Source organism: Arachis ipaensis, chromosome B03, assembly GCF_000816755.2.
Source record: "Arachis ipaensis cultivar K30076 chromosome B03, Araip1.1, whole genome shotgun sequence".
Classification (NCBI taxonomy): Eukaryota; Viridiplantae; Streptophyta; class Magnoliopsida; order Fabales; family Fabaceae; genus Arachis; species Arachis ipaensis.
The window spans coordinates 132,153,612-132,166,559 of NC_029787.2; the positions used below are offsets into that span (position 1 = coordinate 132,153,612).

Here is a 12,948-nt window from a genome sequence, read left to right on the forward strand (position 1 = left end):
ACACAGAAACACCATCATTTGCTGATTTAATTTTTATGATTTCATCCTTTAACAGCAATTTTTGTGCCACTGTTTTGCATTAGATTGAGCGACTGTTATTTCAATCCAAATGCCTTTCTTGCTTTCTTGTGAATAGTAATAGTTGATATACTATCCTGATTCTAGCTTTTACAGCGTTGCAGTACCTGGTTGTGGAATATTGCAAGAGGAATAAATGGCGAAGAAGTTGAGGGGCGACTACTTCCCAAGAGCCATGGTTCTGGCAAAACATTTCCTGGGCCTCAAGCTTTGAAGACACTTGCCTCTGTAAGAATTCCCTCTGAGCAGATGAAAACTGTATTTTTATTTGGTGGATACTACTGACTGTATTCTTCTTTGATTGGATATTTTTCTTGCTTCCATAGTATCTTCTTTGTTGAGTCTGTTCTGGATAGAACTCACACAAACGTGATATATAATTTCTTCCATATTTGGTTATTTCTAATTGCACCTCTTCAGGTTCAGCACTGGCTTAATGAATTGTGCGAAGAGCTAAGTGAACGTCTTCAGTCTGACCTGAACCAAAACAAACGGATTGCGCACACACTAACACTGCATGCTAGAGCATATAAGGTTTGTCATGTGTTTGATTTGGGCATAGTTCTCCTTTACAACTACAAGGATGATTTATTTATTTATTTTAATCTTTGATAATTTACTTCTGTCTTCGTCATCTTCTGTATTCATCAGTAGTTTTATATCAATCTATTTGTCTTATTTTAATGTTTCTTTCAGAAAGGAGAATCAGATTCACTTAGAAAGTTCCCTTCTAAATCTTGTCCTTTAAGATACGGAACTACAAAGATTCAAGAAGATGCCCTCACTCTGTTTCAAGCTGCATTACGTGAATTTTTGGGCTTTTGCAACTCTAAGACTCATGGGAATGAAAATAACAACTGGGGAGTTACATCACTGTCTGTTTCTGCTAGTAAGATAGTCCCCATACCATCTGTAAGTTTGAACTGCTTCAGTTACAAATTTTCTCTCAACCTTAGAACAGTGAGCACATCATAAGGTTTTGAAATGCTTATTACAGCATTGATATATCTGATCAATAAGCTATATGTTCAGTGTTTTGGTGCATACTTGCCAGCTTACCCTTTAAAACTTTTTCTTTTCGCTGATCGTAACTCCTTAGCAAGTGATAGCTGTTTCTGTCACAGTGGTATTGAAATTTTTATCAAAACTGTATGTTTCCAGGGGACACATTCCATTGTAAAATATTTTGGTGGGCAAGTTCCATCTAGCTCATCATTTAATCAACCACTAGGCAATGCATTTGATGAAGCTGTACCATCATCTCCGTCAGGTTTTCCATCATCCCAGTTGTATTAATTATGAATTATTTGTTCTCCTACATTGATTCTACTCTAATTTGATGGGTGTTATATGCTTAGCAGGTAGTGAAAATTGTTCAGGATTAATTTCCTATGAATTACAGCAAAATTATCCTGAAGGAGATACGGAAATTAAGAATTCAGAGGCTTGTTTGCATGAACAGGTTTGTCAAACAAGCATACATCATAATCTTGTTTAGTTCTCATTTTAGTCAGTTTCCTTAATGGAGTAACCTAGTAATGCTATGTTTATGCATTAAGTTGGCACCATCCTGTCCAAAAAAAAAGATGGTATTGTGTAACACCACCTATGATGGATTTCATAGACAAACATGGTAGAAAGGATCTCTTACTGTTTGTTCTATTAAGCATGATATGCATTTATAATGTGTGGAAGATAGATTACTGACCTGCCAACAGCTCTTAAAGTGAGAGCTTAGACCTCAATTTGTTAGAGAAGCTTGTCGAGTTTGTGAAAAAGTTAGGTATTCTTTGCAAGTGTTACAGTAGGTACTTGGTAGTATTCTACCTTTATGTGCATTAGTGATCATGTTTATGTCCATGGCTTTTGTTCTCTACTTCAAATGCTTTTGAGCGGAAAAGCAGGCCCTGTAATCAATCTTCCTTCATGCAGGATCCATTGTGTAATTTATCCAGGAAAGTAGATAGCTCGCTCAAAGAATCCTCCCTTGAGTCACCTGCAGGTACTGTAGCATACTGGTTTCAGCATGTTATTTTCCTATTTTCTCTATTATTTTTCTTCAGAGATAATAATTGGGGTAAGTTTTTTATTCAGGAAGTGAACACAGAACAACAAAGAGTGAACCATATAGAGATTTACCTGCAAAAGATCATAGGCCTCTTTCTAGTACACCCAGTTTGAAAGCAGTTGAGAAGAAAAAGACTGCGGGAAATAACCTTAAGGTATGCTTTGCCACACCATCTTAATTGTTGTTTATCTGGTTTGAGAATGAGGAAATTCAATTGTGAACAACCTTCAAATCACAGCACCAAAAAGAATAAACAAATAAGAACTAAACCTCCAAATCAGTCATAATCCTGCAAAGCTGGGATCTAGGATGAGTAATGTTCTGCACTCCAATAATGACCTCATCTGGCTATCCTGGTTCATAATTTTACCTTTGAAGCCTCAGAGATGAAAAGAATAGAAGTTAATAACACATTCAACTTGTAGGTTGTAATTTAAATGAGAGATAAAAACTTTTGTAGATATGCATTTCAGTAGTGAACGTAGAGCTTTTTTATAATACAAGTGAATAGTTATTTACTTATCTTTTCATGGTAGGGGAATTATTCAATTATGGATTTCTTCAATAATTACCAAAATTCCCAGTCTTCGTTGGAGCATAAGAATGTGACAAATGCCCATGATGTTAAAACAGCATCATCCTTTGGTAATTTGTAATCCATTTCCATTTTTTTCCAGTCCTGTTGCAATTTCTTGTTCCTAATCACAAACATTACACAGGACTTCCGTCTACCATGGATAGCTATTCAACATGCAATCAAATTGAGCAGCCAGCTGAGAGATGTCGTGAAGAGATTGATAGTAACGTTGGGGAATGTAGTGTGCCTAATATGTCACAACGGCGACAAGCTTGGGACTATAACATTGATGAGATTGACCACTCTGTCATTGAAGAATTACCACCAGAAATCCAGCAAGAGTTTCAAGCCTGGCTTCGACCTCACAAGCGGCCTAATGTACCTAACAGTAAAAGAGGTTCCAGTATTACTCACTATTTCTTACCAGACAAAAGTAGATGAAATGATTTGGTCTGCTGTGCATAGTGTAAATATTTTAGAAATATGCAGTTGCTTTGTGATTGACGGCGATTTCATGGATTCAACATGAGGCAGAAAGTTGATTATATGATGCTTCTTGTAAATGCATATTCGACATAATGTTATCTTCTAAAGAATGTATTATCTAAATAATGAAAAAATGTAAAATATCAAATGTCGGTTTCTAGCACCTTACTTTTGGTTTTAACATTGAATTCCGTGGAAATCAGGCGTAGCTTTACTTCATTTTTTGAAAACATTATCTTGAAGAATTGAGAATGGCTTCTTGTGTCTTGTATGGTGGGTTCTGCAGATAACTAATGATAACACTGTTATGCCATAAACGTGGATGAGTTAGGCTTTAACCTTTAAGATTGCACGAGTCAACGTTCTTGATTTCACGTGACGAAACTCACTTCAACAACAGCACCCTTGACCTCGAGAGGTTCCTTCAATCACAAGTCTTTTCTTGAACCTTGAAGCAATGTTTGAATCCGATGCTTCAAAATGATCGCATTGTAGAATCAGATGTTTGATGACAAGGAATTGGATGTTAGACAGAAACAAACGGCATTGTTGAGCTTCTTGCATTACACTGAACCTTCGTTCAGCAACTCACTGTTGATTTTGGTTTCTCCATCCCCTTACCCAAAATGTTAAAGACACGAAAAGCTATTGCCATCATTGCTCTGGTTCTGTTCAGTGTCACTCACTATCTTAAGTTCTTAACACTTGACAGAATGAAGCCCTTTAATCCGAAGTGTTGCAGTGTGTATTTAATTATTTATAGGTTTCACGAGGCGGCTTAGACCGTTGATTTTACGCTTTTCGTAACTTTTACGCCGTCGTGGGTTATACGCAGAAATTAGTAAATTTTAAAGCCGCTGTTGTTAATTTTTCGGAAAATGAATATATCACCGCCAATGGGGCGTTTATAAGTAGTAGTCGTTGGTAACTACTTACGACACAGTGCTTGCACTCAAACTGTTCGAAGAAATGCCTCATAAAGAGCTGTTTTATTCAACCTCACAAAGGCACAGTCAATTCAATTCCATGCCTTTGACCCAGTTTGTCCTTGACATGCCATCAATGCCGCTATCTCGCTCCCTCCAATTTCTCTCACACTCTCCATTCTGCATTCTCTCTCTTCCACTGTTCTTTTGTTTATTTATTTGTTTTATCAGAGTAGAGGGCCACACGCCCAGATAGAGACGAAGAGGAAAGGGTTTCTAGTCACTTTGATCAACTGAAGTTGGTTTGGAATTGAACTTACACTTCTTGTGAGCTCTGAAAGCTTTGGGCTATGAAGACCATGGGGAATGCAAGCAAATCACCATTTCAAGGTTTTCTTGAGGTTCTTCCACCTGTTGAATTTGCCTGCGTCTATGGATCATCTCTTCATCCCAACAACCACGATAAGGTCTCTTCTTTCTTGACACTTCATCACTCATATTGGCCTATTGCTTCTCTTCTCAACTATGGCTATCTGTTTTTTTCTTTTTCTTTTCTTTCTTTAATAAAAGAAAATAAATAAATAAGTTCCCACCAGTTGCTCTTTTTTTGTTTTTCTTTTTTTTTGGTTTTTTTTAGACGACCATGACAGATTTTATTCTTGGCGTGTCTGATCCCAAGCAGTGGCATTCTGAGGTATTGACTTATTCACCAAGCAATGCACTTGTATAGTTGTGTTACTGTGAGTTGCATGCAATCTGATTGCCTCACTGCGAAATCTTTTTTCTTTTCTTCTTCTGATTTTTCTTACTCATTGTTGAATCTTTTTTCTTTTAATTCTGATGCAATGGCTGCAACCTAGAATCTGAGATTGAACAAGAATCATTATGCATCATGGATGGTGCACCTTGGTGGAGGGAAGCTGGTACTTGCCATCTCTCTCTCTCTCTCTGTGTGTGTGTGTGTGTGTGTGTAAATACCTTCGGAAATTTTGTCTTTGGGGTTTCCCATCACTCACTTGGGTTGTAAATGATGACATCTGATGCTATTGTTTATGCAATGTGTAAGATTACAAATGTTGCAGATAGAGTTGGTGTGGGAGTACATTTCAACCCTTTTGTTACTTGGAATGGAAATTGTTGAATTGACATTATTTTCTGATGAGTCCCTTCATCTATAAGTTTATCTATGCAGATGTACAAGTATGGAGTTGTTCGAATGTTTGACCTAATTAATGATGTACTGCAATGGGATAAATTCTACTTGTGTGGCCGTTTACAGAAACCAGTATGTTATTATTCCGTTTAATCTTCATGCTGTGAAATCATTTTATTCTTAATTAGTGGTTTTGGATCGCTAATGTATAACCAATATAGGGAGAAAAGATGAGATTAATGAAGAAAGGATGTAATTTTTAATTTTTTTTAAAAGGTGATGAATGATGCTAGCTTCTTAGGGATTCTTGTGTAACCTCACTGTTCGTGTCTCCTTACTGTATATGGCTTAGATAGCATGTATATACTTTTTCAATTCTTAATTTTCCCGATACATTGATTTTGGGTCCATTTCATGCAGGTTCATATTGTTGTTGATAATTTGGATATCAACAGCTGCAATGCTGTTAACTTGAGAGCTGCATTATCAACTGCTCTTCTCCTTCTTCCATCAGAGTTCTCTGAGGTTGACTTCTTTCTTAGTAAATCAGTTGCTTTGGGAATTGGAATAACTGTAACAATAAAATCATACCATTGCAGGCAGATCTATATGCCAAAGTGTGTAGCCTCTCATATATGGGTGACCTACGAATGTTATTTGCAGAGGATAAAAACAAGGTAGACCTTCATTGCTACTATGAGGCGGTGGACTTGTGGTTTCCAAATGTTATTTCTCTTTCGATGCTATTAATTTTTCATGATCACCACATACCTTCCCAGGACTCTTGGTTTCAAAATGTTATTCTCTTTCAAAATGTTATTCCCATCTGAGGTCTATATGCCAAAGTTTATATTGTTTTTCATATATGTGTGACCTTATTTTTTCTGCAATGCATAAAATTGGGTTGGTTTGAAAATGTTAATCATCTTTCAATATATTTATATGTTTCATGCTCATGAGATATCTTCTCATATGAGAAGTCTGTATCTACACGAGTATGTCAATTTACTCAGAATTTGGCTTATTCTTTCAATATTGCTACCTTTTTTGTTATGCATGAGTAATTTTTATTGAGATTATTCTTACAATAAAGATTTGAACTCCTGTAAATATGCTGCATATCTGTACTTTCTTCCTTGATTTGTTTCATGTATGTAATTATCTCATCTTTTCCGTGAATGGAACCAGATCAATCATATATGGATTCTTTTTGTCTTGTGTTTTCACTGAGGCTCTTCCATTCACAATCTGTCTAGGTGAAGAAGATTGTAGCTGGTCAATTTGATCTATTCCACTCTATGTATCAGCCATTTCTTGAAGAATGTGAAGCTAAGAAGTTATTGAGACTTTCATCCACTGCCAATCACCAAACAGTTGTCTCTCAGGTCTATATTTTGGTATCTTTTATTGGTAGAGATTATCAGATATAATTTTGCATTTCCGGGGTCAACAAAGAAACTTCTTTTACTTTTTAAAACAGGATCGTGACTTATCAGTTGTTCACTCTTTAGTTTCTGCACTTCCTCGACCAATCAGAAGTAGTATCAATATGAAGCAAGAGAAGAAATTGGGTGGAACAGGTAAACATTATACCATGATAATGTATTGTTTTTGAAATATTGATTCAGTTCCAAATATTCTTTAGTCCAAATCGGGGGGATAGGACTGAGTCATAGGAAGTACAAAATAAATGGAATTATTGATGAACTAAGATTGGTCAATTTTGTTAATTCCTTTCAAGTCATTTGGCGGTGAAATTGCATCTAAACATAGATGTATGTATGTCGTATTGAGAAAATAGGGTTATGATTTCAGGAAAAATCGTAAATGACATTGCTATCAGCTCAAGAGAACAGGCTGCGAATTGCCTGGAGAGAATTCTCAGGCGAAAAGTTATGGTTTCAAGTGCAAGACAGGCAATTTCCGGCTTGCTGGCTGTTGGAGGGGTAAATGCTACCAAGTACCTTGCTAAGAAAGTTAATAAAGCATGGAAGTCATGGATATGATTTTTGCTGTATTATGGAAAAATCATAGACTTCTTTTGCATGGGAATTATAGAGAGACTAATCTTGTTACATTTCCTGACTTCCCTTTTCACCCACTTATTTTGTCATGTTATCATGGAGGTTATTAACCAAATAACAGATAGAGGAGTATAGTTTGATTTACTAATACATTCTGTTGTTAAATCTAGCGGCACTTTTGACTGATCTAAGTGTGCCCTTGAGGAGATTGAATATTGAGAAGAGATGTTGGGCAAAGGGAATATAATCAGTGCAAATAGCAATAGCATGTTTAAATTCGCATTTGCAAACCCATTTGTCTCTTCTGTTCTCCAATTTGTGGTTAAAAGTTTTCATTGTGAAGTGCAATCTTTTCTGAAAGGTCTAGTTTTGTGAACAGAATCCATATAAAAAAAAATAATAATGAAATTACAGCAATATTAACTTCAGGAACAGAAAGTACAAGGATACGTGATAAGTCCCTTCTCTAGGAAGTAAGGGGAATTCTCTAAGCAATGGAAACGACAAAAGTCGTAGCTACAAGGCAATGAAGGAAGTAGTTACTTGCCAAAACAAGAAAAAATGAAGTGTGGCTCAACTAACCGGTGGAGACAAGATAATGCATACGTGTCCTCTTCACTACTTCAGTTATATATTGCCTGCTAAACTAAAATATCAATTAGAGAAAGAAGAAAATCCTAAACAATGATTCTGTTACTAATTACTTTATTAGTGTTGAAGAAATCATATTATAGACTAGTAAAACAGAAGCTATTGAACATGTAAATTTCACTATCTCCTGAGCGTCCTCTCGGGAAACTTTATTACTGTTATTGTATTATTATATGTAATTGTTTCGTACATGTAACTACTTGAACTTTGGTGCCTGAACTTGAAACTGTTATCCCCTTAACCTAATAGCTACTTGTATGTGGAACTGCTGCTGCATACTGAGTGTCCATAACATCGATCACCCTGTTGGCTATAGCACTGGCATAGACTGAAGAACCTTCTATTATCTGCCTCAGTGAAACAGGCCATAGTTAAATACAGAAGCATAACAATGTGATTCAAAAGATTTATGATTGCCCTTGTTAGTTTCATGTCAAAAAGAAATACCAACCTTGCTATTGAACAAGAAACTGCAATATTCGCCAACATGTCCACCTGCAACATGGTGAAGTTCCAACTGAAGTTCATCCAGAACCTTGGCGACTGAAAGCAGACAGTTAATCTTCTTCCTCTGGAAGAGTTTGATTGTAACATCATCATCAACAATTCGCACATCAACCTCACTATCTTTTGATTTCCTTTGAAGCCATGAGGTCCTTATGCATCCATCTGGATCGCTGAAAGGCTTTATGTTGCAGCTCTCTGCAGCATCATCTTCCGCTTTCTGCCTTTTGCATCTCTCCCTTCCATATCTTTTCTTCTCTACCAGTAATTTGAGCTCATTGACCGTTCTGAGCAGCTCCCTTATATATTCAATGGCATCACCCACCACAGAAGCTCTATCCATCTGTTAATAGCAGACTCAACCTATTAGTTTGATTTGTAAAAATTGGTAAACAAGTTTATAAGTGCTGTATACCTTTGTGGGGCTTGGGATAAGACTCCTCAGGATTTTGTATTTGCCATTCAGTTGCTCTCTTCTTTGTTTCTCAGTTGCAAAGTGTTTGGTGCCTTTTCCTTCCCTTCCTTTGCCCACGGAAGCCGTGACCCTGTTGAAGTCGAGCACTCCCATGTCAAGTTGGCTTCCATCTCCTTCAATCTCATCCCCTCCACCGAAAAGAGAACCACTTCTTGAGTTTGTTGGCAAGCTGTAGCCACGGGGAAGAGACTGAAACAGCTCTCTGAGGGCTGGAGGCTGTGGAGGCAGGTTCAAATGGAGTAGAGGATCATACAATACTGAGGATGCACTTGTGTTGTCTGATCCTATTGGAAGGTCCCCAAGAAATCCCATCGGATTCTGAAAATTCTGTGTCTTGTTTGCGATGCAGATAGCAGGGTTGGCAAGCAAAGACGAAGTTGAGCATCTTGGCAAGTGAAGAAGGTTTAGGAGATCTTGTGAAGGGTAAGGCGGGTCCAAAATGGAGGAGGGATTGTAACTTTGGCTGCAGTTCTGTGCCTCAGTTTGCTGAAATTGCTGATCATGTGGTTGGTGTTCTGAGTGATTAGTATAACCCATATCTTGCATTTCCTGAACATTGGGATCCCAAGTGGGTTGCTGATAGGGAAGGATATCAATTTCATGCTGAACCAAATGGGAATCCATGTTGATATTGTTGTTGTAGGAGTTACCCATATTCAAACCAAGATGCTGTGGATGTGGGATATCTATGGTTGTGGCAGTGACTCCATTTACATAGTTGGAGACATCTTCTTGCTGGTGGTGATAGGATAACTCCTCCATAGAAAGTCTGATATTCTCTTCAAGGTTATTGTTGCTGTTTGTAGTGTTGCCTACAACAATAAGTGGTGATGGTGATGATGATGGGTCTGAGAGTGTTTGAGGAAAGGTATCTTTTAGTTTTGGAGTACTGACACCTTCTGCCATTGTGTTGGGATCAAAGCAACCAGGTTGCTCATGCATATTTGGCCTGTCTCCACAACTCATTGGTTTTTGTCTGCAGTAGTTGACACACATCAACAAAATTGTATATTACAACTAAAGAAACATAACACACCATGTGAGTGAATTGAGAAATATCACAAAGGAAAATGCCCCACAAGCCAAGAAAATAGAAAAAGAAGATAAAACACCACAAATCAACAACTAGAAAGCACCCCTTTGTTAAATGTTTCGGATTTGATCATTTGATTCTTGTTTTGCTTAAGGTAGTTCTAGCACCAACTAAGAGGTTGAAGCCATGAAATAAGAAAATTGTTAATTTTAAACAAGTACTTACCTACAGTAGTAGAAGGTAAAATAACCAAGATAATATTGCAGATGAGTTGTTTCAGGTGGACAAGGTATAGGGAGGGAGGTAGGAAGGATTGTGGTACTAAAAAAGGCAAATATCCCAGAAAGTATAATTTAATCTTTTTGGCATAGGAATTAGGAGAAAAATAGGTGGTTCAGTTACAAGCTACTACCTAGTCACTGTCCCTCACCAAGGGGTCCACGTACATGCTCATATTTATCACAAATCTTATGTACTATGATTCTGTGAATACTGCATGCAATCCATTAGATACATAACACGTGCATACTATAAACTATACATGATTTTTGCTAAAGCAAAAACGGAACTTTATTTATTTAGATTTTTTCTTTTTTGGTTTGAATTGTTCATCACTGATCCGGAGATATGAATAATATATAACAAGACGTAATTACATCATTTGATTATGTAGCTAGTATTTCTAATAATTTATACACTTAGATGAAAATATGAAAATCTAAATTATAGTTTGGGAGTTTAATTTCAAATGGAAATCCAAAGTTATAGCTAAATAGTTCTCTCTCTTTAGATTTGCAACCGCCTCTTTTGAATTATATTCTAAGTACATTGGACATGAACTACTCTATGTAGAATCATGTCTTAAAGATACATTTTCCTGTCTCCCATCTCTCAACTATAATGTATTAACAAAAAAATTTGTAAATGCATTTTTCTATTACTCACATAAAAAGATGGATATTAATATATCATCATTAGCATTTGGAAAAGTATAGGCTACCAATATATTATCTGCCAACTTCTGCCAACTCTTATTTATAATTGTATTTCATGAAAGTGTGTTCGTGGATGTGTCTAATAATTAATATATTTTAAATACATATATAAAGAGACACATCCAAAAAATATATCTATAAAGACACTTCTATTAAACACAGCTATAAAAAAGACATTTTTATTAGACACATCCACGAACACACTTCCATGAAACACAATTATAAATAAGAGTTGGCTGAAATTGGCAGATATGCTGTTGGTAACGTAGCGGAACCGTTAGCATTTTCATTTTTCCTATTTACCATTTGTTTTCCCTGTTGTTGAGCTGAGTCATTCCTTAAAATTGAGCTCTTTATGCAAGTCTTGTTGATAGTTACTCAGAATATATATGTTAACCATTTATGTTGTATAGTTTATGTTCACCATTGATATTTTAAAGAGAAAATTAAAATAAAGTTATGGGGTGATTATGTGAAAGAAGAGGAGAAGATGCAAGAAAGAAAGAAAGAAGAATAAAATGGTTCACACAAAAGGTGATTGTAGAAGAAAGCGCGTTCGTTTGGAATATAAAAATGTTGTGGTCCCCCCAGAGTGGCAAGAAATCCCACTCCAATCCATGCACATTGTTAGGTTAAACTAACTGACTGCAATCCTTTTGCCTTCTCTCTTTCCTACTAATTTGTTTTCTCATACTACTTTTTTATTTCCTTTTAATACCTTACCCTAATATTCTCTTCAGGTCTAACTTCTTCATTGAAAATCCAAACAATTTGTATACAGTCCTTAGGCTTTAATTTGATCATGATGAATTCACTGAAAATTAAAGCTAATACAAGATATAGTTATTTTATGGAAACATAAGTAAAAGTTCCATTGATTTTCAAGCTTGGTACGTATACACATGAAAGTTCCATCAGTTTGTTACAAATGAGTGGCTAAGTACATATTGTAATTATATAAGATATTAGCATTTGCAACTAAATGCAAAAGAAGGCAATATATCTGCTATAATATTATCTCTATACATATCATAAATAATTTAGTGACAATATAGAAGCTGCATAGCAAATGAATGCTTCAGTTTTGTCAACAAAAATTGGACTTTGCATGAAAGAATATTAATTATAAATAATCCTAATTGTCCTTGAGCATGATATATAGCAAACGTGCATATCATCCCTGAAGAAAAGGACAAAAAGGATATAGATCCAGCGCAAAGCTGTCACATCTGAAAACTTGATCACAATTCAAACATGTTTGTCTGAGTGTGATGATTTCACTTGCAAACGTAGTATTCTGGATTGTCTCTGAAAGAATACATAGGCTGGCAGGCTGCTGTAGTTGGCAGCTAGCCTCCTCACCCACCACACCTTCCACTAAAAAACAATCAACACTTGTATCACTAAAAAACCTTCAAATCATGGCTGCTCAATAACACAAACAAATTAAATTAAGTTTACTTCATCAGTATCACTAATGGTGCATGTCATGGTACAAAAAATATATAATATAAGTTTTTTTGTTCGTAAATATTTGATTTGGTGTTAAGTCTGTTGTATGAATAAAAAAAATTAACTTTTATACTTGTTATCTAAAACTTGAAAGAATTTAATGTGTTATGGGGCTTGTCTAAAACCGGATGATTGGGCTGTTTGTGAGGCCCAAGTGTTCAAGGAAGGTAGTTTCCGACTTGTCCTACGTCAGGGAACCGTCGTCCGAGTTGTGTGTTTGAGAAGATGGGGGGTGGTACCTGCAAGACACTCCGATGCCTAAGTCAGCAAAGGGTAAAACAGGTTTAAGTGTATTGGAACTTAATTTTACCTGAGAGTGCTAATGTATTTATGTATTTCGGATACAGAGTATTCGAGTTGTGATTTTTATGATTTTGATGGCTCTGTACCCGGGATGTGTAAGGTTTATGAAAATGCATAAATATACTAAAAATTGTATATTTTTGTAAATAAAAAATTCATAAGT

The 12,948-nt window shown here is 36.1% G+C and overlaps 3 protein-coding genes across 7 annotated transcripts in view; 2 read left to right on the top strand and 1 right to left on the bottom strand.

Moving 5' to 3' along the window:
• The window catches only part of LOC107631473 (DNA polymerase eta), a 5,161-nt gene extending 1,789 nt beyond the window's left edge, over positions 1-3,372 (top strand). The window contains exons 8-16 of one of the 2 annotated variants that reach the window (XM_016334930.2): positions 183-306; positions 499-612; positions 775-990; positions 1,240-1,348; positions 1,440-1,540; positions 2,011-2,080; positions 2,173-2,300; positions 2,683-2,791; positions 2,866-3,372. In XM_016334930.2, the coding sequence (XP_016190416.1) occupies positions 183-306; positions 499-612; positions 775-990; positions 1,240-1,348; positions 1,440-1,540; positions 2,011-2,080; positions 2,173-2,300; positions 2,683-2,791; positions 2,866-3,164 (1,270 nt within the window). In that variant the 3' untranslated portion in view covers positions 3,165-3,372. The remainder of the gene's footprint in view (positions 1-182; positions 307-498; positions 613-774; positions 991-1,239; positions 1,349-1,439; positions 1,541-2,010; positions 2,081-2,172; positions 2,301-2,682; positions 2,792-2,865) is intronic. The other variant, XM_021119945.1, reaches the window with a different exon arrangement.
• On the top strand, positions 4,341-7,604 carry LOC107631475 (phosphatidate cytidylyltransferase, mitochondrial). 3 transcript variants are annotated; one of them, XM_016334932.2, is made up of 10 exons: positions 4,341-4,602; positions 4,773-4,829; positions 4,996-5,058; positions 5,202-5,268; positions 5,326-5,420; positions 5,709-5,813; positions 5,888-5,965; positions 6,545-6,673; positions 6,769-6,868; positions 7,104-7,604. In XM_016334932.2, the coding sequence occupies exons 1-10, from the start codon at positions 4,486-4,488 to the stop codon at positions 7,292-7,294; spliced, it is 1,002 nt and encodes a 333-aa protein (XP_016190418.1). In that variant the 5' UTR covers positions 4,341-4,485; the 3' UTR covers positions 7,295-7,604. The 3 variants fall into 3 exon arrangements, with proteins under 3 accessions (XP_016190418.1, XP_020975607.1, XP_020975606.1); XM_021119948.1 differs by having other exon boundaries at positions 5,202-5,267; positions 5,312-5,420; XM_021119947.1 differs by lacking the exons at positions 4,341-4,602; positions 4,773-4,829; positions 4,996-5,058 and having other exon boundaries at positions 5,186-5,267; positions 5,312-5,420.
• LOC107631474 (transcription factor bHLH91) lies at positions 7,853-10,445 on the bottom strand. 2 transcript variants are annotated; one of them, XM_016334931.2, is made up of 4 exons: positions 10,201-10,445; positions 8,883-9,918; positions 8,415-8,810; positions 7,853-8,310 (listed from the first exon to the last, which is right to left on the bottom strand). In XM_016334931.2, the coding sequence occupies exons 2-4, from the start codon at positions 9,906-9,908 to the stop codon at positions 8,206-8,208; spliced, it is 1,527 nt and encodes a 508-aa protein (XP_016190417.1). In that variant the 5' UTR covers positions 9,909-9,918; positions 10,201-10,445; the 3' UTR covers positions 7,853-8,205. The 2 variants fall into 2 exon arrangements, with proteins under 2 accessions (XP_016190417.1, XP_020975605.1); XM_021119946.1 differs by lacking the exon at positions 10,201-10,445 and having other exon boundaries at positions 8,883-10,164.

What these genes read in the sequence shown, in the direction of transcription:
- LOC107631475 (XM_016334932.2), top strand. Translation starts at nt 4,486, where the DNA reads ATGAAGACCATGGGGAATGCAAGCAAATCACCATTTCAAGGTTTTCTT. An exon ending in CCAAGCAGTGGCATTCTGAG is followed by an intron (nt 4,830 to 4,995) that starts GTATTGACTTAT and finishes GCTGCAACCTAG; the next exon opens with AATCTGAGATTGAACAAGAA. An exon ending in GTGGCCGTTTACAGAAACCA is followed by an intron (nt 5,421 to 5,708) that starts GTATGTTATTAT and finishes CATTTCATGCAG; the next exon opens with GTTCATATTGTTGTTGATAA.
- LOC107631474 (XM_021119946.1), bottom strand. Translation starts at nt 9,938, where the DNA reads ATGTGTGTCAACTACTGCAGACAAAAACCAATGAGTTGTGGAGACAGG. An exon ending in TTATCCCAAGCCCCACAAAG is followed by an intron (nt 8,811 to 8,882) that starts GTATACAGCACT and finishes TGCTATTAACAG; the next exon opens with ATGGATAGAGCTTCTGTGGT. An exon ending in GTTTCTTGTTCAATAGCAAG is followed by an intron (nt 8,311 to 8,414) that starts GTTGGTATTTCT and finishes TCACTGAGGCAG; the next exon opens with ATAATAGAAGGTTCTTCAGT.